The 14,365-nt window shown below is 69.6% G+C and overlaps 2 protein-coding genes across 2 annotated transcripts; both read right to left on the reverse strand.

Moving 5' to 3' along the window:
* Window positions 1-1,130: 1,130 nt before the first annotated feature.
* On the reverse strand, window positions 1,131-4,421 carry LOC138814628 (netrin-3). The gene is made up of 6 exons (XM_070003714.1): window positions 3,494-4,421; window positions 2,943-3,131; window positions 2,056-2,205; window positions 1,878-1,928; window positions 1,724-1,798; window positions 1,131-1,480 (listed from the first exon to the last, which is right to left on the reverse strand). Exons 1-6 carry the CDS (start codon window positions 4,419-4,421, stop codon window positions 1,131-1,133), a joined length of 1,743 nt encoding a protein of 580 aa, XP_069859815.1.
* A 4,495-nt stretch (window positions 4,422-8,916) lies between these two features.
* On the reverse strand, window positions 8,917-13,205 carry LOC138814631 (tubulin epsilon and delta complex protein 2-like). Its single transcript, XM_070003728.1, has 10 exons — window positions 13,139-13,205; window positions 12,954-13,052; window positions 12,711-12,781; window positions 12,215-12,590; window positions 11,880-11,933; window positions 11,393-11,480; window positions 11,117-11,228; window positions 10,912-11,013; window positions 9,892-10,079; window positions 8,917-9,345 (listed from the first exon to the last, which is right to left on the reverse strand). The coding sequence occupies exons 1-10, from the start codon at window positions 13,162-13,164 to the stop codon at window positions 9,199-9,201; spliced, it is 1,263 nt and encodes a 420-aa protein (XP_069859829.1). The 5' UTR covers window positions 13,165-13,205; the 3' UTR covers window positions 8,917-9,198.
* Between the last annotated feature and the right edge of the window lie 1,160 nt (window positions 13,206-14,365).

A 14,365-nucleotide genomic window follows, 5' to 3' on the forward strand; every position in this document is an offset into this window, starting at 1 on the left:
CGGGCGGGGCCGGCCTGCCGGAGGCGCTCCCGGTCCCGCGGCTCCCGAGCCCGAGCGCCACCGCAGTCAGGTCCCCAGCGCGGTCCCGGTCGCCTCCCGCGGCACGTCCGCACGGCCGTCCCCCCGCCCCCCCCCCCGCCGCGCGGTGACAGCGGCGCCCGCACCCTCCCTCCCCCCCCACCCCCGCCCGGCCGCCCGCCCCGGAGCCCGCGCCCGGCCGCCACGCCCCCGCCGCGCACCCACCTCCGCGCGCCGCGCCGCTCGCCCGCCTCAGTGCGCCGCGCGGTAGCGCAGCCCGCTCCTGCGCACGCGCGCGCGCGGCCCCGCCCCCCGACACGCGCCGCCGGCCGCCCACCCCAGTCCCCGCGTCTAGGCCGAGTCGCGTCTGGGCATGCGCGCTGGCGCCCGGCGGCGCCCCGGGCGGGAGCATGCGCTGGCTGCGGTTCTCCGCACCCGGCGCGGCGGCCTCGCCGGCGGTTCCGGGCTGCGGAGCTTCGGCCGAGGGCCACGCCGCGGGTGTCCGCCGCCGGGACGGCTGTCCACCTGAGCTCCTCCCGGCCCGGTCTTTGTGGACTCGAACCGCGCGTCCCGGGCGCCAGGGGCCCAGGGGGCGGGACCCGTCCCCGGGAGCCCCGAGGTCGGGGCTCGGAGACCCGGTAGAGCTGCACGGGACGCAGCAGACGCACTGCTGGGCACGGGGACCGCGGAGGCGGGGGGGGGAGGCGGGCTTGGGCGCAGCGGGGGCCGGGCCCGCAGAGTCGGACCCGACCGGCCTCCGCGTGCGGGAGCGGAGCCGCAGCGCCCTCGGGGGGCCCTGCCCGGGGCGGCCTCAGAAGGGTCCGGCCGGGGTCCTGCATCACACGGAAGTCCACGGCCGCCCAGGGCGATCGGATCGGGCGGGGCGCGGGGCGGAGGGCTCGGGCACTGCGGGGGTGCCGCCCCGCTCCGGAAGCCTCCAGGCGGCATGTCGGGGCCCGGGTGTGGCTGCGGCGGCCCGGGCGGGAGGCACGCGGGGAGCATCCGGCGGCCCGGGCGGGCGGGGGCCGGGTGGCGCCGCGCCGCACGCGAGCAGAAGAACGCACGAGCGCGCGCGCACGGGGCTGTGGGGCCGCGCCCGCCCGCGCCGGGGCTCAGGCCGCCCCGCAGCGCCCCCGCCGCTCGCGCCGCTGCAGCCTCCGCAGGCGCCGCGTCCACGCGTCCCTCCAGGGCAGCACCAGGCTCCCGCGGGCGGCGCTGAGGCCCGGGCCCGGGCCCGCCGCGCCCCCGGCCGCGGCCCCCGGCCCGCCGCCCAGCAGCAGGTAGCGGCGGCCGGGCTGCAGGCGCGGGCAGCCGCAGGCGGCGTCGCGGGCCGGCACCCACAGCGCGCTGCTCCCGCGCCGGGCGCGCTCCTCGCCGCTCCGGAACACGGCGAGCACCGCCACGGGGAAGCGCGTCCACGCGCCGCGCGCCTCGCCGCGCGCGCCCACGGCCACCTGCACCGCTGCGGGGAGGGAGGGGCGTGGTCAGGCCCGGAAGTGGGCGGGGCTCCCGGCCAGACACCGGGCGCCCACCCCGCGTGGGGCGGACGCACAGGTCCCCCAGCAGAGGACCGCACTTCGACGACACTGGGGGTTGGAAGGGCGGGGCCTGCAGGACGACTGGACCCGGGGTGGGGGTCTAAGATGTTCACGGGGGAGTTGGGGTGGAAGAGGACGGGGTCGCCCCGGTGCCCGGGGCAGCCTACCGTAGTCTTTCCGGCAGAACTTCTTCAGGCTGATCCGGTAGTTGCCACTCGCCGGTCTGCAGTGCGACTCACAATCTAAGGGGGGAGAGGGGCCGTCAGTCCCCTCCCCCAAGGCCGCATCGTCTGGAGCGGGCCCCGATCCACCACCGCTCACCCTGTGCGTCCACGGGGCTGCTGTCCTCCGTGGGTCCAGGGACAGGGGTCTCTGCGGAGGTGGAGAACGGTCTTGGCTGGGGGGTGGGGACAGCAGGATCTCCGGGGCTCCAGGGGCAGATGGGCAGGCAGGAGCCGAAGTGGCTTTGCGGAGGGGACCGAGGCCAGGGGTCACTCACTGACACAGGGGGCCACGGGGGAGCGGCTCTGCTGGAAGCCCGGGGCGCAGCGGTTGCAGGTGAGGCCAGTGACACCGTCCTTGCAAGGACACTGGCCTGTGGTCTGGTTGCAGGTTTTGCCAGCAGCACCCACGGGGTGACAGTCACAGGCTGCGGGGCAGAGGGGGGGCGGTCAGAGGCCCCCACTGTGGGCAGAGGGGGGGCGGTCAGAGGTCCCCACTGTGGGCAGAGGGGGGGGATCGGTCAGAGGTCCCCACTGTGGGCAGAGGGGGGGCGGTCGGAGGTCCCCACTGTGGGCAGAGGGGGGGCGGTCAGAGGTCCCCCCCGCGGGCAGAGGGGGGCGGTCAGAGGTCCCCACTGTGGGCAGAGGGGGGGGATCGGTCAGAGGTCCCCACTGTGGGCAGAGGGGGGCGGTCAGAGGTCCCCACTGTGGGCAGAGGGGGGGCGGTCAGAGGTCCCCACTGTGGGCAGAGGGGGGCGGTCAGAGGTCCCCACTGTGGGCAGAGGGGGGCGGTCAGAGGTCCCCCCCGCGGGCAGAGGGGGGCGGTCAGAGGTCCCCACTGTGGGCAGAGGGGGGGGATCGGTCAGAGGTCCCCACTGTGGGCAGAGGGGGGGGATCGGTCAGAGGTCCCCACTGTGGGCAGAGGGGGGCGGTCAGAGGTCCCCCCCGCGGGCAGAGGGGGGCGGTCAGAGGTCCCCACTGTGGGCAGAGGGGAGCGGTCAGAGGTCCCCACTGTGGGCAGAGGGGAGCGGTCAGAGGTCCCCACTGTGGGCAGAGGGGGGGTGGCCAGAGGACCCCCCTGCGGGCAGAGGGGGGCGGTCAGAGGTCCCCCCGCGGGCAGGGGTGGGCCGGTGAGAGGCCCTCGGGGCGGCGGGCGCGTGCTCACCTCTGCAGGCGCGCCGGTCGCTGGCCGCCCGGCCCGGGTCCCGGTAGAAGCCCTCCCGGCAGTAGTGGCAGTGCCGGCCGGCCGTGTTGTGCCGGCAGTTGAGGCAGACGCCCCCGCTGCGGCGGCCCGACAGTCTGTACAGCTCCATGTTGAAGCGGCAGCGACGAGCGTGGCCATTGCAGGAGCAAGCTGCGGGGAAGGACGGCCGGGTCAGGGGAGGCCGCGGGGCTCAGGGGGGGGTGGGGAAGGCCGCGGGGCTCAGGCCCCGACGGGGGGGGGGGGAGGCGGGGAGGCCGCGGGGCTCAGGCCCCGACGGGGGGGGGAGGAGGCCGCGGGGCTGGGGGGGGGGAGGAGGCCGCGGGGCTCAGGCGGGGGGGGGGGGGGGAGGCGGGGAGGCCGCGGGGCTCAGGCCCCGACGGGGGGGGGGGAGGAGGCGGGGAGGCCGCGGGGCTCAGGCGGGGGGGGGGGGAGGCGGGGAGGCCGCGGGGCTCAGGCGGGGGGGGGGGGGGAGGCGGGGAGGCCGCGGGGCCCCCGCCGCGCCCGGGCCTCACCCAGGCAGGCGTGGGCCTCCCGGGCCGTGGCGCGCTGCCACGGCCGGTCGCAGTAGAAGGGCTTGCAGCGGCCGCAGTCGGGGCCCTCGGTGCCGTGCTGGCAGTCGCAGAGCAGGCGGCCCTCGCCGTCGGGCAGGCACCGCGCCGCGTGCCCGTTGCACTTGCAGCGCCCGCCCACCTGGAGCTCGGCGGCCGAGTAGAAGTAGGGGACGGCGGCCTCGGCGGCCCCCGCGGCCCCGGGGGTCGCGGGCCTCGTGAGCAGTATGCGGATGTCGGTGGCGGTCACCCAGTCCTGGAGCACGGGGCTGCGGTCCAGATCCAGGCCCGGCGGGCCGCCGTCCTGGACGCTGAAGGCCAGGAGGCCGCCGCCGTCGGGCTGGGCGCGGGGGGCCGGGAAGCACAGGGCCTCGGGGCCCGGGCCGCCGGGGCCGTCGGCGGGGGCGGGCGGGCGGCCGTAGTCCGGGCCGCAGTGGGAGGAGAAGAAGCCCAGCGGGGCCCAGCTGCGGCCGTGGTCCTGCGACTTGAGCAGGGCCACCGAGGCGGGCGGCGCGGCGCAGAAGCGCAGGCTCACGAAGACCAGCTCGAAGGCCGCGCCCAGCGGCACCGTCAGGCTCACGTTGAGGGGCGCGCGGCGCAGCGGGGCGGACCGCCAGCACGCGGGGGCCCCGGCGCCCGCCGCCGCCGTCAGCAGGGCCGCCGGGTGCGCCCGCCGCGGGTCGGCGGCGTCGCAGGCCCGGGTGGCCGGCCTCCCGCACGTGCTGGACGCCAGCACCGCCCGGCCCAGCGCCGCGTTCACCAGGCCCGGCACGCAGCCGCGGGGCGCGCCGCGCTCGTCCCGGCAGGGGTCGGCGCCGGCCGGGGGCCCGGGGCCCAGCGCGGCCGCCAGCGTGCCCGCCGCCAGCAGCAGCCCCCAGGGCCCGCCGGGCATGGCCGGAGCCTCCGCGCCCCGCCCGTCAGCCCGCGGTGCCCCCCCTCCCCGGGCGGCCTCAGTCGAGGCCCAGCGGCGGGAGCGGCCGGGGCCGGGCGCGGCGGCGGGGCCCCGAGCGGTGACAGGCGGCGCCCCGCTCCGGTGCCTCGGCCCGCGGAGGCCCCGCCCGCCGCCCGCCGCCCGCACTCACCCACCGGGCGGAGCAGGTCTCCGGGCCTCCCGGGAAGGGCAGTGGGCGGGCGGGGCCTGGGGCGCCCGGGCCGACACCTCCGCCCGGCCGCGGCGAGGGCGGGCGAGCTGTGCCGCGAGGGGGCGGGGGGCGCAGCCGGCGCGAGCCGGGGCCCAGCCGGGGGCGGGGCGGCGCGGGCCGGGGAGGAGGGGGCGGCTGCACAGCCGGAATCAGAAGCAGATCCAGACCCCGGCGGGCGGGCGGGGGAGGGGGCCGGGGGAGGGGCCCGGAGCCTGGAATGCGCCGGCGGGAGGGGGCTGCGGGGGGGGGCGCCCGGCGGCCCGCGGGGGGACCACCCAGCAGGGTCCTGGGCCCGGAGCCAGGGCCCGGCCGCTCCCGGGGCGGTGCCACGTGCTGGCCGGGTCCGGCCACCTCCTCCCCTGGCTGATGGGCCTGGATTTGACAGCCCAGGCCCCTCTGGATGCTCCCTAGATGGGGGGGGGGGGACTGTGGGGTGTCCCCGGGCTGGCATCAGGCCTGCTCCGCCGATTTCTAGCCGTGTGTCCTGGATGCGTTTCCTCATCAGCAAAAGCCTGAGTTCATTCACCTTTGGGGCGTGCGGGGAGAAAATGAGTGCACAGGGGTGAGTGTAAGCCCCGAGCCACCCAGGGCCACCTGAGCTCGGCGGCGGGAGGAAGCCACTGCCACCCGTGGGGAGCCAACTCTGGCGGCGCCGGCACTTCGCCAGGCCTGTGGGTGTGCGCGCGTGTGTGCGCACGGGCTGGATCCCCCCTCACCTCCAGCGCTCACAGGGACCTGCCCCGCAGATTTCCAACAAAGGGAAGGTGAAAGGGTCCTTTAGGAGCGGTGATGGGCCTGCACTCTGCCTCGGGATGGGTCAAGTTCACTGCTGACGCGCCCTAAGCTCCGGCTTCCAGGTCCTCTCACCCTCAGACGCACGGCGTTGAGAGGAGTCCTGATGAGAGCTTGGGGAAGGAGACCAACCATTCTGAGACAGTGGAGAGAAAGGCCCCTGCCTAAGACAAGCCCCCGGGAAGGAAGCCCAGCCCCGGGCTCCAGGACTCGGGCCGGTCACCGTGGTGTGGGAGAGAGGGCGTCCTCACAGTAGAGCGGGCTTTGTCTCCATGGGGCTTCCTGTAGGCAGAGCATATGGTGTGAGTGGAAGTTGGTGCCTGGGGCTCAGCCCTAATGGGGTCGTGTGTGTGAGAGAGGGAGAGGGAGGGAGAGCGCGCCCCGCGCACCTGGGGCCTGCAGGACCCTTGCGTCACGGGCTGCGGCCGCGGCTGTGGGCTGCAGATGTCTTCTCTGGAATGACCCTCGGCCCTGTTCTCCCCTGGGCCCCTCGCACATGGTGCAATGGGCCGGAGCGCGTTCCCACAGCCTCCAGGCGAGGCTCATCCCTCCCCGGCGGCTCGGCCACCTGCCGCCGCCTCTGCCGGGCCTCTCACCTCTCTGGTCCCTGCCCCCTTTGGCACCTTCATTGACAGAGACATTAGGCCTCTCCCCGCCCCCCAACCCGCAGCCTCTGCGGCACACACCGCAGCGCGGCACAGGCAACCACGGCGGGAGGGGCGCGGAGGCCCCGGCGGCAGGAAGATGCCCGCGGATGAAGCCACCCAGGCCCGCGCGGGGCCCGGGCCTACAGACGCCTGCAGCCGCCGCCGTGCGCTCCACCAACGTTTATTGAGCGTGTGCCCGCCGGGGGCCCCAGCCAGCCTGGAAAGCCGGCGTCCGGGGAGGGCACCGCAAGCTGCCGCTGCTGCTTCGCCCTCCTAGAGAGCGGCCAGGCCCGGCCCGCGGCCCGCACCCGCACCCGCGGCCAGGCCGGGGCCCCGCTCGCTCCCTCAGGCCTGCTCCGCGCGCGCCAGGCAACCTTAGGGGGAGGGACGGCCGCAGCCGCTAACGGTTCAGGGAGGGGGCGGCGGAGGGCGGCGCGTCCGCCGCGCCCGCCGCCCCCCGCGCGTCCCCGGCGCCCGCCGCCCCCCGCGCGTCCCCGGCCCGCCGCCGCCGCCGCCGCCGCGCGCGCCAGCACAGGAAGGCGGCGGCCAGGAGCCCGAGGCCCGCGGCCAGCGCGGCCAGCGCCGCGCCCTGGGCCAGGTCCAGGCGGGGCCCGCGCAGCGAGAAGGTGATGGCCGTGGCCGCCGCGCCGGCCAGCGTGGCCAGGGCGCCGAAGGGCAGCACGCAGCGGGGCCACGAGCGCCCCGCGCCGCCCGTGGCCACGAGCAGCGCGCGCAGGGCGGCGGGGGGCTCCCGGGGCGCGGGGGGCTCGGCGGGCCCGGCGGGCCGGGGCTCGGGCGGGCGCATGCCGGGGGTGCGCGCGTGCGTGTGCACCCACCGCGGCCCCAGCCCCGGGGCAGGGCCGCCTCGTCCGAACCGATTGGCCCAAGACGCGGTGACGCCGCGGGGCACGTCAGGGAGCCCCGCCGCCTCCGGCCTCGGGTGGGCGCTGGAGCTCAGGGCGCCCTCCCCCGCGCGGCCTCCTCGCCGACACGCGTCCCAGGCCTCCCCAGGGCACCTCCTGGCCACGGCTGGCCATCCACGCCAGAACCCCGGGCCCTGACCACCCCGGGCCAGTCCACGCCTCCCAGCCCAGTCTCCACACCAGCCCCTTCCCCAGCTCTCCACAAGCAGCACTCATGGCTTGTCCTGCAGCCCCCTGGGCGCCACAGGACAGAGGTGTTTTCCATGCAGGGCTCTCCTCAGCGCCCAGTGGGGAAGCTCGCAGCCACCTACACTGGGACCAGTGCCCAGCAATGCTTGGGATGCAGTAGCCACTCCATTTCAGTTTCACCAAAAGCATATTTGCTGTGCCGGGCTTGGGAGGGCACAACGGTAATCCGGTAATCCCAGCACTCAGAACGCCTGAGGCCAGCATGGCTACACAGCAGAGAACCATCTCAAAAACAAGAGATGAGGGCTGGGAAGGCGGCTCAGTGGTAGAGCGCTTGCCTTGCATGCATGAGGCCCTGGGTTCAATTCCTCAGCACCACATAAGCAGCAAAAGCCAGAAGTGGTGCTATGGCTCAACTGGTAGAGCGCTAGCCTTGAGCCGAATAGCTGAGGGACAGTGCCCAGGCCCAGAGTTCAAGGCCCAGGACTGGCAAAAACAAAAACTAATAAGAGATGAGGTATCCTAGCACAGAGCTAGGCGCCCCCTCTCGGCCCTGCCACCATAGCTGCCTGCGGCATTTGTACAGACCCCATGGGGTAGAAGCCACTCCCCCAGCATGGCAGTGGGGACAAGTCTGGGGAACCAAGGCTGAAAGTCGCACAGCAGGAAGCAGTCACCATGCAAACCCAGCTCCAGAGGCCACGGCTGACCCTCGCTCCTTCCAGGAATGAGAAATGACCGTGGTGTGGGCTTCCTCCCTGGTGAAGTTCTGCAAGAAGTTATGGGGGTGGGAATCCCGTATCTGCCCCAGGAGAGTAGAGATGGAGCCAGCGGTGCCTGTGGACAGGGCGAGTTCTCCAGTGAGGAAACTTGGTCTTTTGCCCTGACAAGCCCAGGGCAGCTCTGGCCACGAGCAGAGAAGCCACAGGTGTCCGGGGTCAAACACCAACTTAAGTGGCTTTGCCTATTTCCTTATCCTGAGACATGTGTTGTGTGTGCTGCTGGAGACTGAACCCTGGGCCTTGCACATGCCAGGCAAGTTCGCTACCCCTTGAGCTATGTCCCAGATTTTGCTTATTTAAGGTAGATCTCCGGGGCTGGGACCAGAGGTACACCACTAGGCCTGTTTGATAAATTCATTCAATGTATTTTTTTTAAGGTAGTCCTGGGGTTTGAGCTCCGAGCCTCACATTTGCTAGACAGACACTCTATGACCCAAACCGTGCCCTGGTTACAGATGCTCTTGCTGTCCAGGGCCTTCTGTCCAGCCAAGTTTTATTTTGTTACTGAAATGAAATCCCACTAAGGGTTTGCCCGGGCTGGCCTGAAGCATCAGCCTCGCCCCTCCGCCTCTCAAGTAGTGAGATGACGGGGGTGTGCACCCCCTTCCTTGATGCACTGTTGAATGGAAAACACAAAGAGCCGGGTGCTGGTGGCTCACGCCTGTCATCCTAACTGCTCAGGAGGCTGAGATCTGAGGATTGAGGTTCAAAGCCAGCCCAGGCAGAAAAGACTGAGATGCCTATCTCCCATAAACCACTAGAAAACCGGAAGTGGTGCTGTGGCTCAAGTGGTAGAGCATTCGCCTTGAGCTGAAGAGTTGAGGGACAGCGCCCAAGCCCAGAGTTCAAGCCCCACAACCAACCAAAAAAAAAAAAGAATAAACTACAAAAAGATCCATTCCAGGTCCTACCTTAGGGTGACTTAGATACTTTCTAAAAGTTTTAATAGCATACAGGTGGCTTTTTTTTAAGAGCACAGTGAAAGAAAACAGAAGGAACCAAAAAAGGCTTCCCTAAGCTTGTGGGGCTCGGGCTGTTTGTCAGGATCCCCGGGAGGCCAAGCCAGGCCCCAACCGCAGATCTGGTGCCCGTCCACCCAGGCTTCCCAGGATGCCGCCTGATTCACCAACCAGGGGCTTTCTCCGCAGTCCCTGTGCGCTCCGGCCTTCTGGCCGGGTGGAGCTGGTGCAGGGCTCAGTCAGCAGGGTCGTCTCGGAGGACAGTGAGGAAGCGCGCTCCGCCCTCACAGAGCAGGCTGTGCGCGGCCCGGCACAGGGCCAGCCAGGCGGGCCCCCTGGGCTCCTGGGCTTCTATGAGGGGAAGGAGCTCAGCCATCAGGACCTGGAAGGCAGTGCAGCGTCAGGGTCACAGGGGGCCCCACTCCAGAGGGCCAGTCGGGGGCTCCCACAGCCTCCGTGCTCCAGCCCTCCCCTCCAAGGTTCCCCATAACCCATGTGTTCAAGTCCCTGGGGCCCTTCCCGGCTCACACAGAGGCCCAAAGGTTCATGTCTTCTCTTTTTTTCCTTTTTGTCAGTGGGGCTTGAACTAAGGGCCTGGGCGCTGTCCCTGAGTGCTTCAGCTCAAGGCCAACCCTCTACCACCTGAGCCACAGCACCACTTCCAGTTTTCTGGTGGTTCATTGGAGATAAGAGTCTCACGGACTTTCCTCCCCTTGCTGGCTTTGAACTGCCACCCTCAGATCTCAGCCTCCTGATAGCTAGGATGACAGGCGTGAGCCACCAGCACCCGGCATGTCTTTCCCATTCCCACCAGCAGCATAGTCATGCCCCAACCGAGTCCCCCCCTCTGGGGGCCGGTGCTGGTCCTCAGAGGGCCTGAGCCCACAGCCGGCCAGATGCACCCTTGCTCCCCCTTCTGGGAAGGCACCTTTTCCAGGTGGATCTGCTGCTCCAGCATGGCCACCTGCAGCTTCAGGGCTGCCAGCGTCTGCAGCTCCTCAGTGCTGGTGTAGAGAAGGAGCGGAGGGCTCTGGGAAGGGTCCGCTTCCCCTCTCCAGGGCAGCGGAGTCTGTGGAGGCTTCCCCAGCTGTGGTCCTGGGGTCTGCTCCGTGGCCGCTGTGAGGACGGGAGGACATGGTGTCATGGGAGGCAGCCACAGCTTCTTTCTGGGTCAGTGCGGGGCCTATTTGCCTTGCTGAGGGGCGAAAGGCTGGGCTGTTGGAGCGGTCAGGTAGGCAGCGTGGGGGTGTGCATCCTTGGTTTGGCAGTTTGACTCTTATAGGACTTCCCTTTGCCTCCTGGGTGTCTTTCGGGTGCTTATGAGACAGACTGACCCAAACTTTTAAAATTTCAAGCAATTGAAGGGTAATAAAGGGCTGGGAAGGTGGCTCAGTGGTAGAGTGCTTGCCTTGCAAGCATGAGGCCCTGGGTTCGATTCCTCAGCACCACATAAACAGAAAAAGCCAGAAGTGGTGCTGTGGTTCAAGTGGTAGAGCGCTAGCCTTGAGCTGAAGAGCTGAGGGACAGCGCCCAGGCCCAGAGTTCAGACCCCATGACCGGCAAAAAAAAAAAAAAAAAAAAGGGGTAATAAAAAGCTTTGCTGTCCATGACACATCTCCTAGTGTCTCTGATTTTTTTTTTGGGGGGGGGGCAGTCATGGGGCCTGAACTCAGGGCTTGGGCGCTGTCCCTCAGTTCTTCAGCTCAAGGCTAGCGCTCTAACACTTGAGCCACAGCGCCACTTCTGGCTTTTTCTGCTTTAGGTGGTGCTGAGGAATCGAACCTAGGGCCTCATGCATGCAAGGCAAGCACTCTACCACTGAGCCACCTTCCCAGCCCCTGGAGTCTCTGATTTTCATGCTACTTAGTGAAGTGAGTGCACTTGGGAGGAGTGGTAGGAGGGGAAGTAGTGGCGGGAGGAGCCGTGCAGGGTGAGGGCCGGACCTCACCTGCGCACAGATCCTTCAGCCTGTGGAGACACTGCCCGGCCATGGCCTGCAGCCCTTCCAGGGTGAGGAGGCAGCGGTACTCCTGCATCCAGTCAGCGGGGGCTGTGCAGATCAGGGAGAACAGGCTGGGTCAGTGGCCATCCTCGACCCCTCCCCTGTCCACCTCACCCTCCGCTCTCCTCCAGCCCCACTTGGCCCCGCTGACCTACTGCAAGCTCCTCCTGCATGCGCAGCCTCAGCATTGCGCAGGCCTCCTGCAGGCGCTGGGCCTCGGCCTCCACCTCCACAGCACTGGGTCTGGGGCTGAGCGAGCCTGACTGCGCACACATCAGAGAGAGCGCTCTGTGGCCAGACTGCAGCCTCCCACTGAGGAGGGGCTGGGAAGAAGCCGTGGCCGCCCCAACCTAGCCCTTCCGTAAGACTGTCAGACCAAGAGCAGGAAGCCACCCAATGCCCACAGGCCCAGCAAGGACTTGGCCACCTGCATGTTCCGGAGGAAGTGGATTTTGGCTGCGCGGGTGGCATCCGTGGAGTCGCCGGTCTGTGTGGAGTTGAGCTGGGCCCACAGGCTGGGGTGTGTACAAGGGAATCCCAGGAACCAGAGAGGGACACAGTTATTCTAGCCAACTAGAATAGGGCCTGTGGCAGGCTGGGTGCCTGACTCTGCCCAGTGACAGCAGGGCACTCTACAACACCTCTGTGAAGCTGGTCTATTCCCGTCACCTCTAGACACACCAGGGTTTGGAGGTGCCAAGGATCACGCTCAGGTCTCATACCTTATCTTACAAGTGCGTGAGCTGGAGGCATCAGGGCCTGCTGCACTTGTGCCTGCTAACTAGGCAGACCCTGAATTTAGACAGTGACCTCCCCCCACTCCTTGCCAGAAAATACAAGGACCTGCTGGAAGGCCTCGTCTGTGTCCCCAAGCTGGTGATGGTGTCCCAGTCTCTGCCGGTACCCAGCCTTACCGAGAGTTCTGAGCAGCCGCCTTCCTGAAGGCCCCAGGCAGCCGCAGCTGGGTCCTGTCAAAGAAGCCCGTGTTCAATCCCCACCCCCCCACCCCTCACCCCTCACCTCAGGGCCCACGGAAAGGACGAGAGCTGGGAGAAGGACGCGGCCAACGAGGTCACACCTAGCACCATCCAGCCAGCTGCTCCCCTCTGCCTGCCACAGAACACCGGCCTCATGACCCTCCAGGGACCCCATTTCCAGCTCAATGCCCTGCCCTCATGTCACCCCAGATCCTAGATCCTGATGCTGGCCAAGGTCTGCACAGAGAGATGGAGACAGCAGGGAAACCTACCCCTTCTGCTCCAGGGTGAAGGCTTCCGGAGCCACAGGAGCGGCACATGGGGCCAATGGTTGGTCCTGGAGTCTTGGTCCACATGTGGTAGCTTGGGGTCCTATCCCCGCATATTTCCTATCGCCCACCGACAGAAGCTTGGGCCCAGTGGGCTCCTTGGCCTGCGTGGTGGTCTGGCGGAGGCCCTTGGTGGGTTTTGTCACCGGTACACGGTTGCCGGCCGGGCCTGAGGCAGCAGCCTTGGATCCGGATTTCTCACTGGGGTGTCTGTCTCTTCCTCCTGCCTTAGGGATGCCTTTGCGCACCCGGGCAGCCTTCTCCAGGGCCTGTGTCAGAAGCTCTAACTCCTTGAGCTCTTGGGGGCTTGGTGTGGGTGCTGTGAAAGGCAACCATCACGGGAGGGGGTTTCTTCCCTGCGCCCCAGGACGAGGCCCTCATCACTGCCTGCCACACCGTCCGGAGGCGGCGCCCGGAGGAACGGCTGCCGCAGGTTTACCTGGACACGGGCCAGCTTCTGCACTCTCGGGTACTGGGGGTGGATCCGGGGCTGAGGTCCCGGCTGGGTCCCTGTCAAGACAGCGCAGCCGTGGCCGGGCCTCCGCCCCGCAGCGGCCTCGCTCCCGGGCCCGCCGGGCAGGGCGGGTGGCAGCGGAGGCGGGCGGCCGGGTCTGGTGCCCGGCGCCTGGGGCTCGGGCTGGCGGGGTGTGGGGGGCGGTGGGAGGTTTTGGGGTGCGCGTACCAGGCCCGCAGCAGCCGCCGGGACACGCGCAGGCTCTGCTCCAACTGCCGCTGTCGCGCTGAGCAGGCGTCCAGGGCGCTCTGAAGCTCGGCCAACAGCCTGGGGAGACGCACCGCGCTGCACCGCGCCGTCCCGGCGGCCCCGCGCCCGCCCCCCCGCCCCGCCCCCGGCCGCGCGGGACTCACCGGCGCGCGCCCGCAGCAGGCAGCATCGCCGCGGTTCGGGCTTCCCGGGCTGGCCGCCACCGCGAAGTCCCGCCCCTTCCGGAAGGAGGCCGCACCCATCCGGTCGGGCCGCCCAATCGTGAGCCCCGAGCTGGCCACGCCCCTCCCCGGCTCCGCTCCCCCGCCGGAAGCCGGCCGGCCCGGCACTGCGGCCGCCGGCGCCAGCCCGCCTTCCTCTGGCGGAGCGCTCCGGATGGTTTCTTGTCCGACCGCCTCAGGCAGGGACAGATGTGGCGCCTGACACGGGGCCGAGCGCACGGACGGGAGAATGGCGCCCGGGGAGCGACGGGCCCAGCGGCCTTCGTCCGGGCGACGTCCCGGAGGGGTCGCGGGCAGGCGCTGCGGAGCCCGGCCGGCCGGGCCCGGGGGTGAGGGGGAGGCGCGGGAAGACGAGGCCTCACTCCCCCGGGGCTGGAGCGCCTGCCTAGCATGCGTGAAGCCCACAGAAAAGGCCAGCAGCGGCGCCGGGGCCCAGGCGCCGCGTTCAAGCCCCAGCACTGGCCAAGCTAAAGTCCCAGATGAACTCCCAGGAGGGGGGTAGGCATTCGGCCCGCCTCGGGTCCTCAGCTCCTCCAGCCCCGGAGCCCCGCCCTGCAGCTGGCCCTCCCTCTCCCGGCCCAGACCCACGTGTGCTCCACCCCCCCACTTCCTACCCCCACCCCCCACGGCTACCCAGACAGTGAAGGGCGCCTGGTGCTCCTCCTCTCATAAACCGTGTAAACCCTTTCTCCTGTGCCGGCCTGCCTCCGCGTGGCCCCCTGGGATGGTGGGGATGGATCTTTCAAGGGTAACCCAGGGTACTCAAGAGAAAGGAACGGGACTCAGGAATTCCCATGACCACACTTGGGATGGACTGTGGACATTCCTGCCTCCGGTGAAGCAGCAGAGGAGGAAGGCTTGGAACCAACACCTAGGAGAAAGGCAGGAAAACCCCACAGCACAGACGAGAGGCACTGAAGTGACAATGAAGACTTGGGGAGAAGCAGGTGATCCCTACTTGCTCCCAGGAGCAGGTTCTTCCTATAGGTGCAGACTAGGAGAAGGCATCTATCCAGAGGTGCGATTTTGGTCAACAGAGACCATGAGCAAAGGGGGAGGCCGTTAAGGGATGGTCTCACTCGTGCGCTACTATCCTCATCACATTTAATCCTCACAACATCCCTGTGAGGTAGGTATTATTGCCCCATC

This window comes from Dipodomys merriami, unplaced genomic scaffold (genome assembly GCF_024711535.1).
Source record: "Dipodomys merriami isolate MVZ:Mamm:240054 unplaced genomic scaffold, mDipMer1.0.p SCAF_60, whole genome shotgun sequence".
Lineage (NCBI taxonomy): Eukaryota > Metazoa > Chordata > Mammalia > Rodentia > Heteromyidae > Dipodomys > Dipodomys merriami.